The sequence below is a fragment of the Entelurus aequoreus genome, linkage group LG10 (assembly GCF_033978785.1).
Source record: "Entelurus aequoreus isolate RoL-2023_Sb linkage group LG10, RoL_Eaeq_v1.1, whole genome shotgun sequence".
NCBI lineage: Eukaryota > Metazoa > Chordata > Actinopteri > Syngnathiformes > Syngnathidae > Entelurus > Entelurus aequoreus.
The window spans coordinates 56,325,048-56,340,803 of NC_084740.1; the positions used below are offsets into that span (position 1 = coordinate 56,325,048).

The window sequence follows — 15,756 nt, forward strand, 5'->3', positions numbered from 1 at the left end:
GTCAAAGATCACTGACCCTACAGTGAACTATGGTCAAAGATCACTGACCCTATAGTGAACTAGGGTCAAAGAGGATCACTGACCCTATAGTGAACTAGGGTCAAAGAAGATCACTGACCCTATAGTGAACTAGGGTCAAAGAAGATCACTGACCCTATAGTGAACTAGGGTCAAAGATCACTGACCCTATAGTGAACTAGGGTCAAAGATCACTGACCCTACAGTGAACTATGGTCAAAGATCACTGACCCTATAGTGAACTAGGGTCAAAGATCACTGACCCTACAGTGAACTATGGTCAAAGATCACTGACCCTATAGTGAACTAGGGTCAAAGATCACTGACCCTACAGTGAACTAGGGTCAAAGAAGATCACTGACCCTATAGTGAACTAGGGTCAAAGAAGATCACTGACCCTATAGTGAACTAGGGTCAAAGATCACTGACCCTATAGTGAACTAGGGTCAAAGAAGATCACTGACCCTATAGTGAACTAGGGTCAAAGAAGATCACTGACCCTATAGTGAACTAGGGTCAAAGATCACTGACCCTATAGTGAACTAGGGTCAAAGATCACTGACCCTACAGTGAACTATGGTCAAAGATCACTGACCCTATAGTGAACTAGGGTCAAAGATCACTGACCCTACAGTGAACTAGGGTCAAAGAAGATCACTGACCCTATAGTGAACTAGGGTCAAAGAAGATCACTGACCCTATAGTGAACTAGGGTCAAAGATCACTGACCTTATAGTGAACGAGGGTCAAAGATCACTGACCATAATAGTGAACGAGGGTCAAAGATCACTGACCCTACAGTGAGCGAGGGTCAAAGATCACTGACCTTATAGTGAACGAGGGTCAAAGATCACTGACCTTATAGTGAACGAGGGTCAAAGATCACTAACCCTACAGTGAGCGAGGGTCAAAGAGCTTATACGGTCAGAATTAATTGCATGATTCATCCAAGTGTGTTCATGATTAATGCGATCATTTTTTGTGATTAATAACACGAGTTAACTCCTACATTTTGGCAGCCCAAAAAATATATGCATCATACTGTTATTTACCTTTCTTCAGCTACCTCATCCTTGTTACCAAACGTTGGCACTGTGCACGAATGTGAGTTTGATGACTTTGTGACATCTGTGTCGAGTGAACAATGCTGGGATGAACCGTTTTGCATTTTTGTGTAGGTTGTGTTACACATTCCTAACTTTGACCGCAAAATTGAATTCATCTGAACTTTTGTGACTGACACAATAAAATGATAGAAAAAAAAAACAATCCTTCACAATGATCATGATCATGTGGTCCCCGAGTGGTTGTGGTGCTAAACGAGCGCATAGACAGCAGTGTGAAAGTGTAGCACACAGTCCGAGGGTAGAAATGAGCGGCAGGGAGTCCACTCCACAATGTTTAGGCTCTGGAGCCCGAAGCTCTAACAGAGGCGGGAACACCGCCTGTGTGAAAGGGTACGTGGGGAAAATATTGGAACAAGGCTGTGAAGTTTCTCCTACGCTTTTGTGTATTTGAAACTAGATGTTGGCCCACCTAACACTCACAATGCTTCAAGTAGCCCCTTTCACACAGCCTGGAAAAAGAGGTCTCTTGTATGCGTCTCACTGTTCTGCAGAACCAGCAACAAGGAATAAGGAACACAGAAACCTGCTAGGCTTTGGAGGTGTGAGAGCTGTAACATGCCTGTGTGAAGTGTGAATTATATTTATGTAGCACTTTTCTCTAGTGACTCTAAGCGCTTTTACATAGTGAGACCCAATATCTGAAAGGGTATTCCACAAGGCCAGGACCAGGGTGTGGCCTCTCTTTTGGCCAAAACAATATCAAATCTACAAAGCAACTACTGCTCAAATAATGATGTAAAAAGCTGTAATATGCATGCCAGACCAATAGATGGCAGTGCAACATGTCCTCAGCAGGCTCGTTAAACCCTAAATTTCAGCACTTTTTAAATCTGTTTTCAAGCACTTCTCAAACCTAGCATGCTGCCAACAATTATCACTTTGTTTTTAAACAATTGCCAACATTTGTCTAAAGAGACGGTTTAAAAAGAGACATTTTCCTGAGGACAGTAAGCTGGGAGTGCTGTGATATCTGAGTACAGTGTACAAGACACAGTGTACAAGACATGGTATACAAGACACGGTGTACAATAGTGTACAAGACACAGTGTACAAGATAGTGTACAAGATACAGTGTACAAGACAGTGTACAAGACACCGTGTACAAGACACAGTGTACAAGATAGTGTACAAGACACAGTGTACAAGATACAGTGTACAAGACACCGTGTACAAGACACAGTGTACAAGACACAGTATACCAGCTACAGTGTACAAGATACAGTGTACAAGATACAGTGTACAAGATACAGTGTACAAGACACAGTGTACAAGACACAGTGTACAAGATACAGTGTAGAAGACACAGTGTACAAGACACAGTGTACAAGATACAGTGTACAAGACAAGCATGCGGAGGCCACACAGACAAAAAGTCAATTTGTTCAGAACAGCGCCCGCACAAAAGGCGGCGGTTGCTCGGCACACGGAGAGGCCCCCACTTTAAGGGGCCAGGGGCCGTGATGCATGCGTCTCTGCCGCCACTTCCCCCCTGCGGTGCTTTCTTTATGGTTTATCTCCAGCCAGCGTGGGGAAAGAGGAAAGTAATTAAGAGCCACCTGCAGGTGGCCAGCGCTGACTTTTACTGGTGTGAGGACGGAGGAGGAAGAAGAAGAGGAGGTGGTCGGGTCACATGATGTCAGGCGCCCAAAGCTGGTGCCGTGAGAGTCGGGCTAGCAACTTGATGGAACTTTGTTTACGCCCACCTGGAATTATTATTTCAAGCAAACAAAAGTAACCCAAATCCTTACAAAAACAGTCATTCCTCGCCACTTTGCACAAAGAAATTGGCAATTTTACTCTAGTGCAATTTTTTTTTAAAGCATCCATCCATTTTCTGCCGCTTGTCCCTTTTGGGGTCGCGCTGCATTCGAGCGGAAGGCGGGGTACACCCTGTACAAGTCGCCACCTCATCGTAGGGCTTTTTTAAAGCATGTTAAATGTATTTATTTATTAATTTTGAAGCATAAAAATGGCTACATGAACAAAACAGATCAATACTATAGTAGTGTTGGCCATTAGAGGAGATCAACCCAATCAGAGCGTGCTTTTTAGTATCGTGGCCACTGATTGGCTCAGCCTAAAGCAGCACTAATGTACTGGATTAAAGAGTGTGAAGGTGACTATTCATAATGGAAAAATAACTATTTACAAATGTTTATTCTCTAGCAATGAACATATTTGATTAATAATTCCTACTTTGTGGAAAATAATTTGTCAGGCCAGGAACCAATTACTGTTTATTACTGTTATAAAAATACAATTAAAGTAAAATTACTACTAATTATATTGGGGGGTTTTTCACAAGATAAAAATGAACAAAAATAATGTTGCAGGTTTTATCTGGCCCCAAACCTGGTAAGCAGTACAACATAAATGAATCAAATCTGATCAAATATGACCAATTAAATCAAATCAAATAGGCTCAAGCTTTACCCTGACACTAAACCAGATAAGTGGTAAATACAAATATAAATAAATAAAAATTAAATATCACCAGCATGTTGAATTGAAAAATTTAATAAAATGAACCCTAAATATTGAAGAAGTAGGAAAATAACTTTTATTTTAGTATGGGATAAGCTTGCCACTGACCCTGAACAAATAAGCAGAACAAATTAAATGAACAACATAAAATTTAAGTATTGCCAGCTTGATTGAATGAAAATTACAAGCAGTAAAAACAAAAAAAAACACTTTATTTGTGCAGTGGTGAGAAATGAGAAAGCAAAACACTTTTTTTCTCATGGACTTTCTGTGCAATCTTGTGAACACGAGCATGACGCATACTTTCTGTTCCTTTCAAATATTACTAAACGCACACACGGGACGTCTACGCGGGAGCTGGTGTGTGCATGTTGTGGGAGAATGCCGTGCGGCACTTCCTGTTCAGACACCCGTTGATGCTTCTCTCACACGGCCATAAAGCAACCCATAAAGCAACACCCATGAAGTAACACCCTCTACGAGATCTTCCTCCTCACAAACCCAAACAAAGAGTGGAAAAAGTGTGTGTGTGTGTGTGTGTGTGTGTGTGTGTTCAGTAGAAGAAGAAGTAGCCTGCAGCAGTATCTGGGTGGATCACCGAGCTTTGACAGCCACACAAGACCAAGGCGGCAGCGGTTTATCCTCGGTGGCGTGACACCAGGGCTCATAACAGCTGTTTTGGGAGTGCCCAGCCCGGCTCCAGTCTGATGTCCGGCCATTAAAGCTGACTTACGAGCGCACGGAACACAAGCAGGCTCTGTCTCGCCACGCTTTCAGACAGCTAGTGCCATCCAGACAGCCAACAGTTTCCAGTGGATCACCAAATTATCCCACGCATTATATTTATTTCCATAGTGATGTTGTTTACACGCACATGCACCGCACGTGTAAACACTCGCCTATGTATAACACTCACAACCATGTTGCATTACTTATTCATGTCATCCTACTATATTGTACACAGTACAATGGTAGCCTATATTGTGTGTACAACTTTCCAAAGTGATGTTGTTTACACGCACATGCACCGCACATGTAAACACACGCCTATGAATAACACTCACAACCATGTTGCATTACTTATTCATGTCATCCTACTATATTGTTTGTACACAGTTCTATGGTAGCCTATATTGTGTATACAACTTCCCATAGTGATGTTTACACGCACATGCACCGCACATGTAAACACTCGCCTGTGAATAACACTCACAACCATGTTGCATTACTTATTCATGTCATCCTACTATATTGTACACAGTACTATGGTAGCCTATATTGTGTATACAACTTTCCATAGTGATGTTTACACGCACATGCACCGCACATGTAAACACTCGCCTGTGAATAACACTCACAACCATGTTGCATTACTTATTCATGTCATCCTACTATATTGTACACAGTACTATGGTAGCCTATATTGTGTATACAACTTTCCATAGTTATGTTGTTTACACGCACATGCACCGCACGTGTAAACACTCGCCTATGTATAACACTCACAACCATGTTGCATTACTTATTCATGTCATCCTACTATATTGTACACAGTACAATGGTAGCCTATATTGTGTGTACAACTTTCCAAAGTGATGTTTACACGCACATGCACCGCACATGTAAACACACGCCTATGAATAACACTCACAACCATGTTGCATTACTTATTCATGTCATCCTACTATATTGTTTGTACACAGTTCTATGGTAGCCTATATTGTGTATACAACTTCCCATAGTGATGTTTACACGCACATGCACCGCACATGTAAACACTCGCCTGTGAATAACACTCACAACCATGTTGCATTACTTATTCATGTCATCCTACTATATTGTACACAGTACTATGGTAGCCTATATTGTGTATACAACTTTCCATAGTGATGTTGTTTACACGCACATGCACCGCACGTGTAAACACTCGTTTTTACGATCAACCAAACTTGAGGGGAGCACTAAAGGTTAAAAAAATCTTAGTTTTGTATTGGTTTCGAATGCATGCTTTAAATTTTTCAGTGTGAGGCCCACAGTGTAAAAAGTTTGGCCTCTCCTGATATACAGTAGAGTCATTTATATTATCTAACAATTATAACAAAGAACAGCACACAGGATTGGTGGTTAATTGGTTAACTATGGTTATGGTTTCTTAGATGTGAAAACTCACTATCTGACAACTCTACTAATGATTTGGAGTGCATGAAAAGGGGGAAAGAAAAATGTATCATTATTTGCCTACATGGTCATTTACCAACAACACAACACAACAACAATGTTGAGTACCTCAACTTACAAATCATTTGAGACACGAGCGGTCTTTGAAGCCCAACCTGCCCCCGGTTGAAGTAGTATTTTTCACAGGGTTGTGCCTTTTGAGCAATACAGACTTGATCTATGGTTACACCTGGCTGGTCTACACAAGACACAAACATGAGATGATTGGACATTTGACAGGGGTGTTGCAGCGCCGCTCAGAGATCGACACAATCCTGCCATCCAACAGTGAAGGTTAGAACAAAGGAGAAGACACTAACGACCTAATCAGAGAAACAAACCATTAAAAACTTTTCCCGCTGATTAGCCGACCCGGTGAGTCCTCCCCACTGCAGCGAAGCAGACATGTATCCATAAAACTATTGAGAAGTTGCAGATGTTGTTTGACATGTTTCAGTTTGTTCAGTCTCGTCCTGACTCAACTGGATAGTACCTTTGGTGCACAGGCATACATATCACTTTTTGTTCAATCTGACCTCTCCGGTGCATCACTCGCAAATGTCTGTGTGGAACATTAACAACCATTCCCTGGTTCTTAGTGTAACACGACGAAGAAGCGGCCGTAGGAAACACCTACAGAAGTCTGTTCCCCAAAGTACTGAATAATGTTATTCCATTACCACATACAACTGCTGTAGTAGTTTGTAGCACTTGCTATTGTAATGTGTTTCAAACAATAGTTCCCATCTAAAAGTTCCTACTCTTTTTAAAAGGCACCTTACGTGATGAACTTGTGGTGTTTTGGGAAGGCCAAATATGGATTCAATTCATTTCAACTGATTTGAGATGCGAGTGTTTCGAGTTACGAGCTGGGTCGTGGAACGCAATGTGCTGGTAAGTCCAGGAACCACTGTCATAGCAATTAGGAACAAACTGCTCAGTCAGCATTTTTAAAGCGAATGCAGAGTCAATAAAGTGGCTGAATGCTGACACGTCAAATGCAAATACTGCCACCCTGTGGAGGTGATTAAACTAGGTATCAGGTGGTTGCCTACAGCCACGGTTAAATGCCTTTTTTCCTCACCCAGGGCTGGTTAGAGATTCTGGCAGTTTTTCAAATGGGCCGCTAAGGATGAAAAAAGATGCACATACATTTGTGCTGAGCACTCATTTTCTGATTAGGTCGGAATATGTGGCTCATGCGCCATTGAAGCTAGAACCGCCAGTGGAAACACACCCCGAGTAGGGATGATACTCGAAACCGGTTTTCCCGGTTGTTTGATAAGAAAAGAACCAAGTCCTCGGACTCAAATCCCTTTTTGAGAACCGGTACCCGTTATCGAGACCACTATAGTAAAGGAAAAGAGTTGATTCTTTATTCGAATCCCGTCCCGACCAGAAATGCTCCGTGGGACATCACAATAAATGACGTCACGTAGCTCAGTCATTAGGCGCAGATAGCGAAAGCAGGAAAACAATGGACGGGAAAAAGCGCTCCAAGGTGTAATAAAGTTCAAAACAAAAGCTATAATCCATCGAATAACTTTACTGAGAGATTTTAGCAGGGTAAAACACATGACGAACACTTTTACGACCAACCGGAAACATAGCAACGCACCTCCTTTACGGCAGCTGTCGCAACGTTCTTAAAACAACCGCAGCACATACAATTATATATACAACATATCTCCCTTTTTTAACTTTTGTTTTTCTTTCCTTGTAAACAAAACAAAATCACACTGTATATGTGTTGTCTGTCTAATTATAAATAATGCAGACGAGGCGTGTTGGCTGAGTTCTTGACGTTTACTTTCACAGCGTGGCAACATGCAACACTTTTCGGGGCTACCGCGCATGCTCGTAACTCCCATTGCATGCTGGGTAGTGTAGTTGTTATATTCTCTAGCTCATAACATTTTTCACCCATAAAGAAATAATGTTAACTCAATAAAGTGTATTTCTTTTTTTAGCTTTAACTTTTCATTTATTAGCATTGTAACCACATTTGCAAACAACTTTTCTCTTCATAGAATGTTCTTTCAATAAAGAAATAAAGTGCAAAAATGTCAAAGCATCATAACAAACAGTTATGTCAAATAGCAGCAGAAGTGCACATTTTGGAGAGCTGTATTATTTTCAGTTTTGTGCCCAAGGGACTGATTTTATTTAACACTATATTATTATTTATACACCTATAGTGATCACAGAGACAGGTTGTTTTTGTGTTACTGTATATATTTGTTTCTCTGAAAAATCCCACTTAATATACTTTGGGTAACAACAGTCAATATTTATTTATTTTATTTTATTTTTTTAGGTGGGTAACAGTCAATATTTATTTATTTAATAGATTTTATTTTTTTATTATATAATAAAAGTGAGCTTTTGTTAAGTCAAAGTCAAAGTCAAAGTCAGCTTTATTGTCAAACAACTGTTTGTACAGGACATACAGGTGGACGAAATTACGTTCCTCTCACAACCACGGTGTCTATAAATATAAAGTGTAAAAGAAGAATAAAAAAGACAACAATTTAAACAGTCGCATGAGGGGGGGGAAAAATATACAGGGGAAGAAGATAATACCAGAATATCTATAATATCTATCTATCTATCTATCTATCTATAATATTAAACCAAATATTGTGTTTTTTTCCATATACAACAACCTATCTGGACTCGATAAGAGAATCGATAAGGAATCGGTTCGATAAGAGGATTCGATAATAGGCTCGAACTCGATAATTCCTTATCAAACATCATCCCTAACCCCGAGCACATAAAGAAGACTCATTGGCACATTTACAGTACAGTATATTGCTATAAATGATCATTTGTGCATGGTTATGAGCTATTTCCTACTTTGTGTAAGTCTTTTCTACAATGACTGGTTTGTTCTCCACAGAAGTGACTGGCTGCATGTCTAACCCCACACCTTTAGGTACGACACCATTGTGGTCGCTAGGCCAACAGAAGGCCGTCAAAAACAGAGCAGATTGACCAGGTGCATCTCGTGCAAAACAGCAACAAACTGCTTTGGTGATGACTCAAGATCAAACATGGCTTGGATTCTTTTACAAAGGCAAACACTGCAAAGCTAGAAATCTTCCTAACCACGCACTCGAGTGCGGATAGGAACGGCTGCAAGACGAAGACCAGAGCGCTTGGAAGGTGGAAAGAAGAGCGAGCTGAAGGATGGCGTGAGAGCGAGTACAGTACCTTGTGGAGTTCAGGTGTTCAGTACAGTACCTTGTGGAGTTCAAGTGGTGTGTGGAGAAAGAGTCCTGGACCGAGGCCACGAAGGGACAGCTCAGAAGACTGCAAAGCAAAGAGAGACAAGAAGCTCAGAACTCTCCTTTAACCACCTTTAGGATGGTCTGCATTTAACACTATTTGAAGTGGAAGACCCAGGTCGGATACTTCTTCTTATGAACACAATAACAGCATTTGATTTCAGAGCTTTGGAGAATATGGAGTTAAAATGCAAAGGTAAGGAGGAGAGTTAGTTAGTGGGTGAGACAAGTTAGTTAGTGGGTGAGACAAGTTAGTTGGTGGGTGAGACAAGGACACACCAGCAAAGACGGATTTAGAACATATTTGACATTTATTTCTATGAAGCACGATATCTCCTGGTTTTACTGCATCGTGTATTTGAGATGGTTTCCAGGGTCGGGTGAAAGAAGTGCTCAACTTCAGCCTAAATCCTTTCAGTGTGGAAAATTGTCAATTCATGAATTCATGGATGTAAAAACTGTTTATTTTGTTGACCACTGACCGAAGAAATAATCAACTAAACTAAACAATATGTGCAAACGCAGATCGGATTTCATTTAAAAAAACAATCAGTACAACACGTATTAATTTTAAAAACAAAATAAAGAAATAAAATATAGCACATCTCAAGAGTAAACACAGGTACAATTCTAAAACCAAATATTAATACGATAACAACAGGTCAGTAAAAAAGATAAAAAGAGCAAATAGAGCCGAGAGTGGAGTCGGCTTTCTTGCTTGCTTTGTTGGGTCTGCTCCCGTCTCTGGCCATGCTCCCCCCACCCCAGCAGACCATGGCGTGGAACACCACAACAGTGTGTGTGGGTGTTGAAATGATGCTTTTGTTTGTCTATGCATGGTGCAATTGTGTGTGCACCAATGTATATTATTGGTTAATTATTTGTACTTTTGTGGCTGTGTGTAGACGTGGCACTGCTGGAGTGGCAGCTGGTTGCATCAGCTCTGCTCTTTGATGTTTCCCTCTTACACATGTTAATCAGAATCTGAAGCAGAATCAGAATAGTTTTATTGCCAGACTTGTCCAGGGTGCAGCTCCATAGGCTCCAATAGGCTCCATAGGCTCCAATAGGCTCCAGCACCCCTCGCGACCCCAAACGGGACAAGCGGTAGAAAATGGATGGATGGATGTTTGAGAATGGGTTCACGAACTAGGAATTTGTCTTGGTACAATCGTGCAACATAAAACACAAATAACACACTATGTGTGCTATGCTATGGGGTCTTTTTTCTTCTTCCTTGGCCTCAGTTGGGACCCCCTCTCCAAGGGCCCAGGCTTAGAGAGATATTTTTTTTTTTTTTTACCCGTTTCTCACCTTTTTTGTAAGGGGCGCCAAAAATTGGCAGACACGTCAGCGATCTTGTTCTGTCTCCCTGTAATGTTTGATCCTGTCCTGTCTCCCTGTAATATTTGATCCTGTTCTGTCTCCCTGTAATGTTTGATCCTGTTCTGTCTCCCTGTAATGTTTGATCCTGTCCTGACTCCCTGTAATATTTGATCTTGTTCTGTCTCCCTGTAATGTTTGATCCCGTTCTGTCTCCCTTGTAATGTTTGATCATGTTCTGTCTCCCTGTAATGTTTTGTCCTGTTCTGTCTCCCTGCAATGTTTGGTCCTGTTCTGTCTCCCTGTAATGTTTGATCCTGTTCTGTCTCCCTATAATGTTTGATCCTGTTCTGTCTCCCTGCAATGTTTGGTCCTGTTATGTCTCCCTGCAATGTTTGATCCTGTTCTGTCTCCCTCTGTTTGATCCTGTTCTGTCTCCCTGTATTGTTTGATCCTGTTCTGTCTCCCTGTAATGTTTGATCCCGTTCTGTTTTCCCTGTAATGTTTGATCCTGTTCGGTCTCCCTGTAATGTTTGACACTGTTCTGTCGCCCTCTAATGTTTGATCCTGTTCTGTCGCCCTGTAATGTTTGATCTTGTTCGTTCTCCCTGTAATGTTTGATCCTGTTCTGTCTCCCTCTAATGTTTGATCCTGTTCTGTCGCCCTCTAATGTTTGATCCTGTTCTGTCGCCCTGTAATGTTTGATCCTGTTCTGTCTCCCTGTAATGTTTGATCTTGTTCTGTCTCCCTGTAATGTTTGATCCTGTTCTGTCTCCCTGTAAGGTTTTATCCTGTTCTGTCTCCCTGTAATGTTTGATCCTGTTCTGTCTCCCTGTAATGTCTGATCATGTTCTGTCTCCCTGTAATGTTTGATCCTGTTCTGTCTCCCTGTAATGCTTGATCCTGTTCTGTCTCCCTGTAATGTCTGATCCTGTTCTGTCTCCCTGTAATGTTTGATCCTGTTCTGTCTCCCTGTAATGTTTGATCCTGTTCTGTCTCCCTGTAATGTTTGATCCTGTTCTGTCTCCCTGTAATGTTTGATCCTGTTCTGTCTCCCTGTAATGTTTGATCCTGTTCAGTCTCCCTGTAATGTTTGATCCTGTTCTGTCTCCCTGTAATGTTTGATCCTGTTCTGTCTCCCTGTAATGTTTGATCCTGTTCTGTCTCCCTGTAATGTTTGATCCTGTTCGGTCTCCCTGTAATGTTTGTCTGCTCTTGAAAGGGATTGTGCTGAAAATCTTAATTTCCCCTCGGGGATTAATAAAGTGATTCTGATTCTGATATTTTCTGCAGTCCAAGCCCACTATTGTTCTTTAAATGTTCATACTTACAGGTGGACATCTCCTACTCCTGCTTAACACTGACTACTTTTAAAAAGACACAAAATTGACTTTAAGAAGAAAAAAAAAGTAGGCTTTGCTCCACATTTTGCTTACTAAAAGCACTTTTAACTTGTCTAAATTCCAGTGTTCCGCCTAAACTAAACTATTGACACAAGTCATATTTTATCATGAACATGTTTGACTTTATGGATTGATGTCACGCACTACCACGCACAAACAGGAAAAGGGTTGACGAGAAGAAAGGGGAATTGGTGGGTATTGTGGTGGTGGCGATGACGCTGAGGAGGCGGGACTTACTGCGCGTTGTCCGTCATCACAGAGAGTGGAATGTCCTCCGTCACGCAGTCCAGCTCGTCATTGAGGCTGCTGGCGCGGGTGAAGTCCATTTGGTCGTCGTGGTTTCTCTTCACTGGAAGTAGCAAAGAAAACATGTTCACAGAAGAGGGTAAAAAGCTATGCTAACAAAAACATAAATGTGCAACATTAATGCTAATGTTAGCACTGACAAGGATAGAATACAATAGGCTTTATTGTCGTCGCACATGATGAAGATGTGGATTCGGCATTAGTGTTGCAGTCACAAATAGGGATGTCCGATAACAGAAAAAAAATAAAAATATATATCGGTTGATATCATCGACTTGCCTCTAAAATCTCTGGTAAAATTTCTAGCGTTTACTTGTGCATAACTCCACAGCCAGTTAACATCTAAATGTCCGCCAATAAGCTCACAGTCTTTTATTGTATTTTATTGAACTCTTTTACTAAAAAGGTAAACAAGGTAGGCTATGAGCTACTATGAGCTAGCAGCTACGCAACAGCTAAGCACACAATAGCGCACAAGCTACAATTCATTGAACAATATTGCAGTCTAAAAAAACACAATTCTCAGTATAAACAAGTGTCAAATATTCATAGTTGCATATTACTTAGACACAAAGCCTATTTGCAAGTATCCAGTAACAAACGTGTCTGCATCATTCAACCCAATTATTGCAAACCCCAGGTGTCGCCAAAAACAAATCAACTCTCCACTTCAAAAGCATAAATAATAATAATAATAATAGATCATTCCAAATGTCTATTTATTGTGGATTTGATTGGCTATGGAGGGGTTGTGCTTGAAATGGAAAAAAATGCATTTTAGTGTACAGTACTTAAGAACTTTTAGTTTTTTTTTAAGAATGAAGAAGAAAGATACCTGGAGAGGAAGGGCTGCTGAGCGTGAAAGAAGACCAAGAATGATGACAGGAGCCTGCAGGTGTCGTGCATGCAAAAGATATGAAAGGGAAATAAAAGGTTGGCAAATTTAAGACAGCATTGTTTATTTATGCTCTCAGACAACAATGGCCACTTTGTCTCTCTCTCTCTCATGCCCGTCTAGGCGCACACTGTCCTCAGTCAAAGAAAAGGGGTAAAAAAGGAGGCAGGAGCACAGTTTGAGTCTCTTTGCTTGGCACTGCTTTAATAATGAGGACAAAGGCCCGCCAAGTCTAAATCAAATACTGCCTGGACAACATGAAAGAGGCAGGAGAGCTAATGATTAACTCCAGGAAGAAGGAAAAAGAAGGATATTAGTTTAGCCAGAGCATGACCCAGCTGGAAAATGTCTCCTTTTTGCTATTGTTTACGTCACACCTGGGAAAATGTTGCTATTGTTTACGTCACACCTGGGAAAATGTTGCTATTGTTTACATCACACCTGGGAAAATGTTGCTATTGTTTACATCACACCTGGGGAAATGTTGCTATTGTTTACATCACACCTGGGGAAATGTTGCTATTGTTTACATCACACCTGGGAAAATGTTGCTATTGTTTACATCACACCTGGGAAAATGTTGCTATTGTTTACATCACACCTGGGAAAATGTTGCTATTGTTTACATCACACCTGGGGAAATGTTGCTATTGTTTACATCACACCTGGGAAAATGTTGCTATTGTTTACATCACACCTGGGAAAATGTTGCTATTGTTTACATCACACCTGGGAAAATGTTGCTATTGTTTACATCACACCTGGGAAAATGTTGCTATTGTTTACATCACACCTGGGAAAATGTTGCTATTGTTTACATCACACCTGGGAAAATGTTGCTACTGTTTACATCACACCTGGGAAAATGTTGCTATTGTTTACGTCACACCTGGGAAAATGTTGCTATTGTTTACGTCACACCTGGGAAAATGTTGCTATTGTTTACGTCACACCTGGGAAAATGTTGCTATTGTTTACGTCACACTTGGGAAAATGTTGCTATTGTTTACATCACAGCTGGGAAAATGTTGCTATTGTTTACATCACACCTGGGAAATGTTGCTATTGTTTACATCACACCTGGGAAAATGTTGCTATTGTTTACGTCACACCTGGGAAAATGTTGCTATTGTTTACGTCACACTTGGGAAAATGTTGCTATTGTTTACGTCACAGCTGGGAAAATGTTGCTATTGTTTACATCACACCTGGGAAAATGTTGCTATTGTTTACATCACACCTGGGAAAATGTTGCTATTGTTTACGTCCCACCTTGGAAAATGTTGCTATTGTTTACGTCACACCTGGGAAAATGTTGCTATTGTTTACGTCACACTTGGGAAAATGTTGCTATTGTTTACGTCACACCTGGGAAAATGTTGCTATTGTTTTCATCACACCTGGGAAAATGTTGCTATTGTTTACATCACACCTGGGAAAATGTTGCTATTGTTTACATCACACCTGGGAAAATGTTGCTATTGTTTACATCACACCTGGAAACATGTTGCTATTGTTTACATCACACCTGGGAAAATGTTGCTATTGTTTACATCACACCTGGGAAAATGTTGCTATTGTTTACGTCACACCTGGGGAAATGTTGCTATTGTTTACATCACACCTGGGAAAATGTTGCTATTGTTTACATGGCACCTGAGAAAATGTTGCTATTGTTTACATCACACCTGGGAAAATGTTGTTATTGTTTACATCACACCTGGGAAAATGTTGCTATTGTTTACATCACACCTGGGAAAATGTTGCTATTGTTTACATCACACCTGGGAAAATGTTGCTATTGTTTACGTCACACCTGGGAAAATGTTGCTACTGTTTACATCACACCTGGGAAAATGTTGCTATTGTTTACGTCACACCTGGGAAAATGTTGCTATTGTTTACATTACACCTGGGAACATGTTGCTATTGTTTACATCACACCTGGGAAAATGTTGCTATTGTTTTCGTCACACCTGGGAAAATGTTGCTATTGTTTTCGTCACACCTGGGAAAATGTTGCTATTGTTTACATCACACCAGGGAAAATGTTGCTATTGTTTACATCACACCTGGGAAAATGTTGCTATTGTTTACATCACAGCTGGGAAAATGTTGCTATTGTTTACATCACAGCTGGGAAAATGTTGCTATTGTTTACGTCACAACTGGGAAAATGTTGCTGTTGTTTACATCACACCTGGGAAAATGTTGCTATTGTTTTCATCACACCTGGGAAAATGTTGCTATTGTTTACATCACACCTGGGAAAATGTTGCTATTGTTTACATCACACCTGGAAACATGTTGCTATTGTTTACATCACACCTGGGGAAATGTTGCTATTGTTTACATCACACCTGGGAAAATGTTGCTATTGTTTACATCACACCTGGGAAAATGTTGCTATTGTTTACATCACACCTGGGAAAATGTTGCTATTGTTTACATCACACCTGGGAAAATGTTGCTATTGTTTACATCACACCTGGGGAAATGTTGCTATTGTTTACATCACACCTGGGAAAATGTTGCTATTGTTTACATCACACCTGGGAAAATGTTGCTATTGTTTACATCACACCTGGGAAAATGTTGCTATTGTTTACGTCACACCTGGGAAAATGTTGCTATTGTTTACGTCGCACCTGGGAAAATGTTGCTATTGTTTACGTCACACCTGGGAAAATGTT

The 15,756-nt window shown here is 40.7% G+C and overlaps 1 protein-coding gene across 5 annotated transcripts in view; it reads right to left on the reverse strand.

The window, feature by feature from the left end:
- kcnq1.2 (potassium voltage-gated channel, KQT-like subfamily, member 1.2) overlaps window positions 1-15,756 on the reverse strand; it is a 435,625-nt gene that overhangs the window by 309,203 nt on the left and 110,666 nt on the right. For 4 of the 5 annotated variants that reach the window (XM_062061243.1, XM_062061246.1, XM_062061245.1 and 1 more), the window contains exons 13-15: window positions 13,004-13,057; window positions 12,100-12,211; window positions 9,093-9,161 (exon numbers count right to left, since the gene is read on the reverse strand). In XM_062061243.1, the coding sequence (XP_061917227.1) occupies window positions 9,093-9,161; window positions 12,100-12,211; window positions 13,004-13,057 (235 nt within the window). The remainder of the gene's footprint in view (window positions 1-9,092; window positions 9,162-12,099; window positions 12,212-13,003; window positions 13,058-15,756) is intronic. The other variant, XM_062061244.1, reaches the window with a different exon arrangement.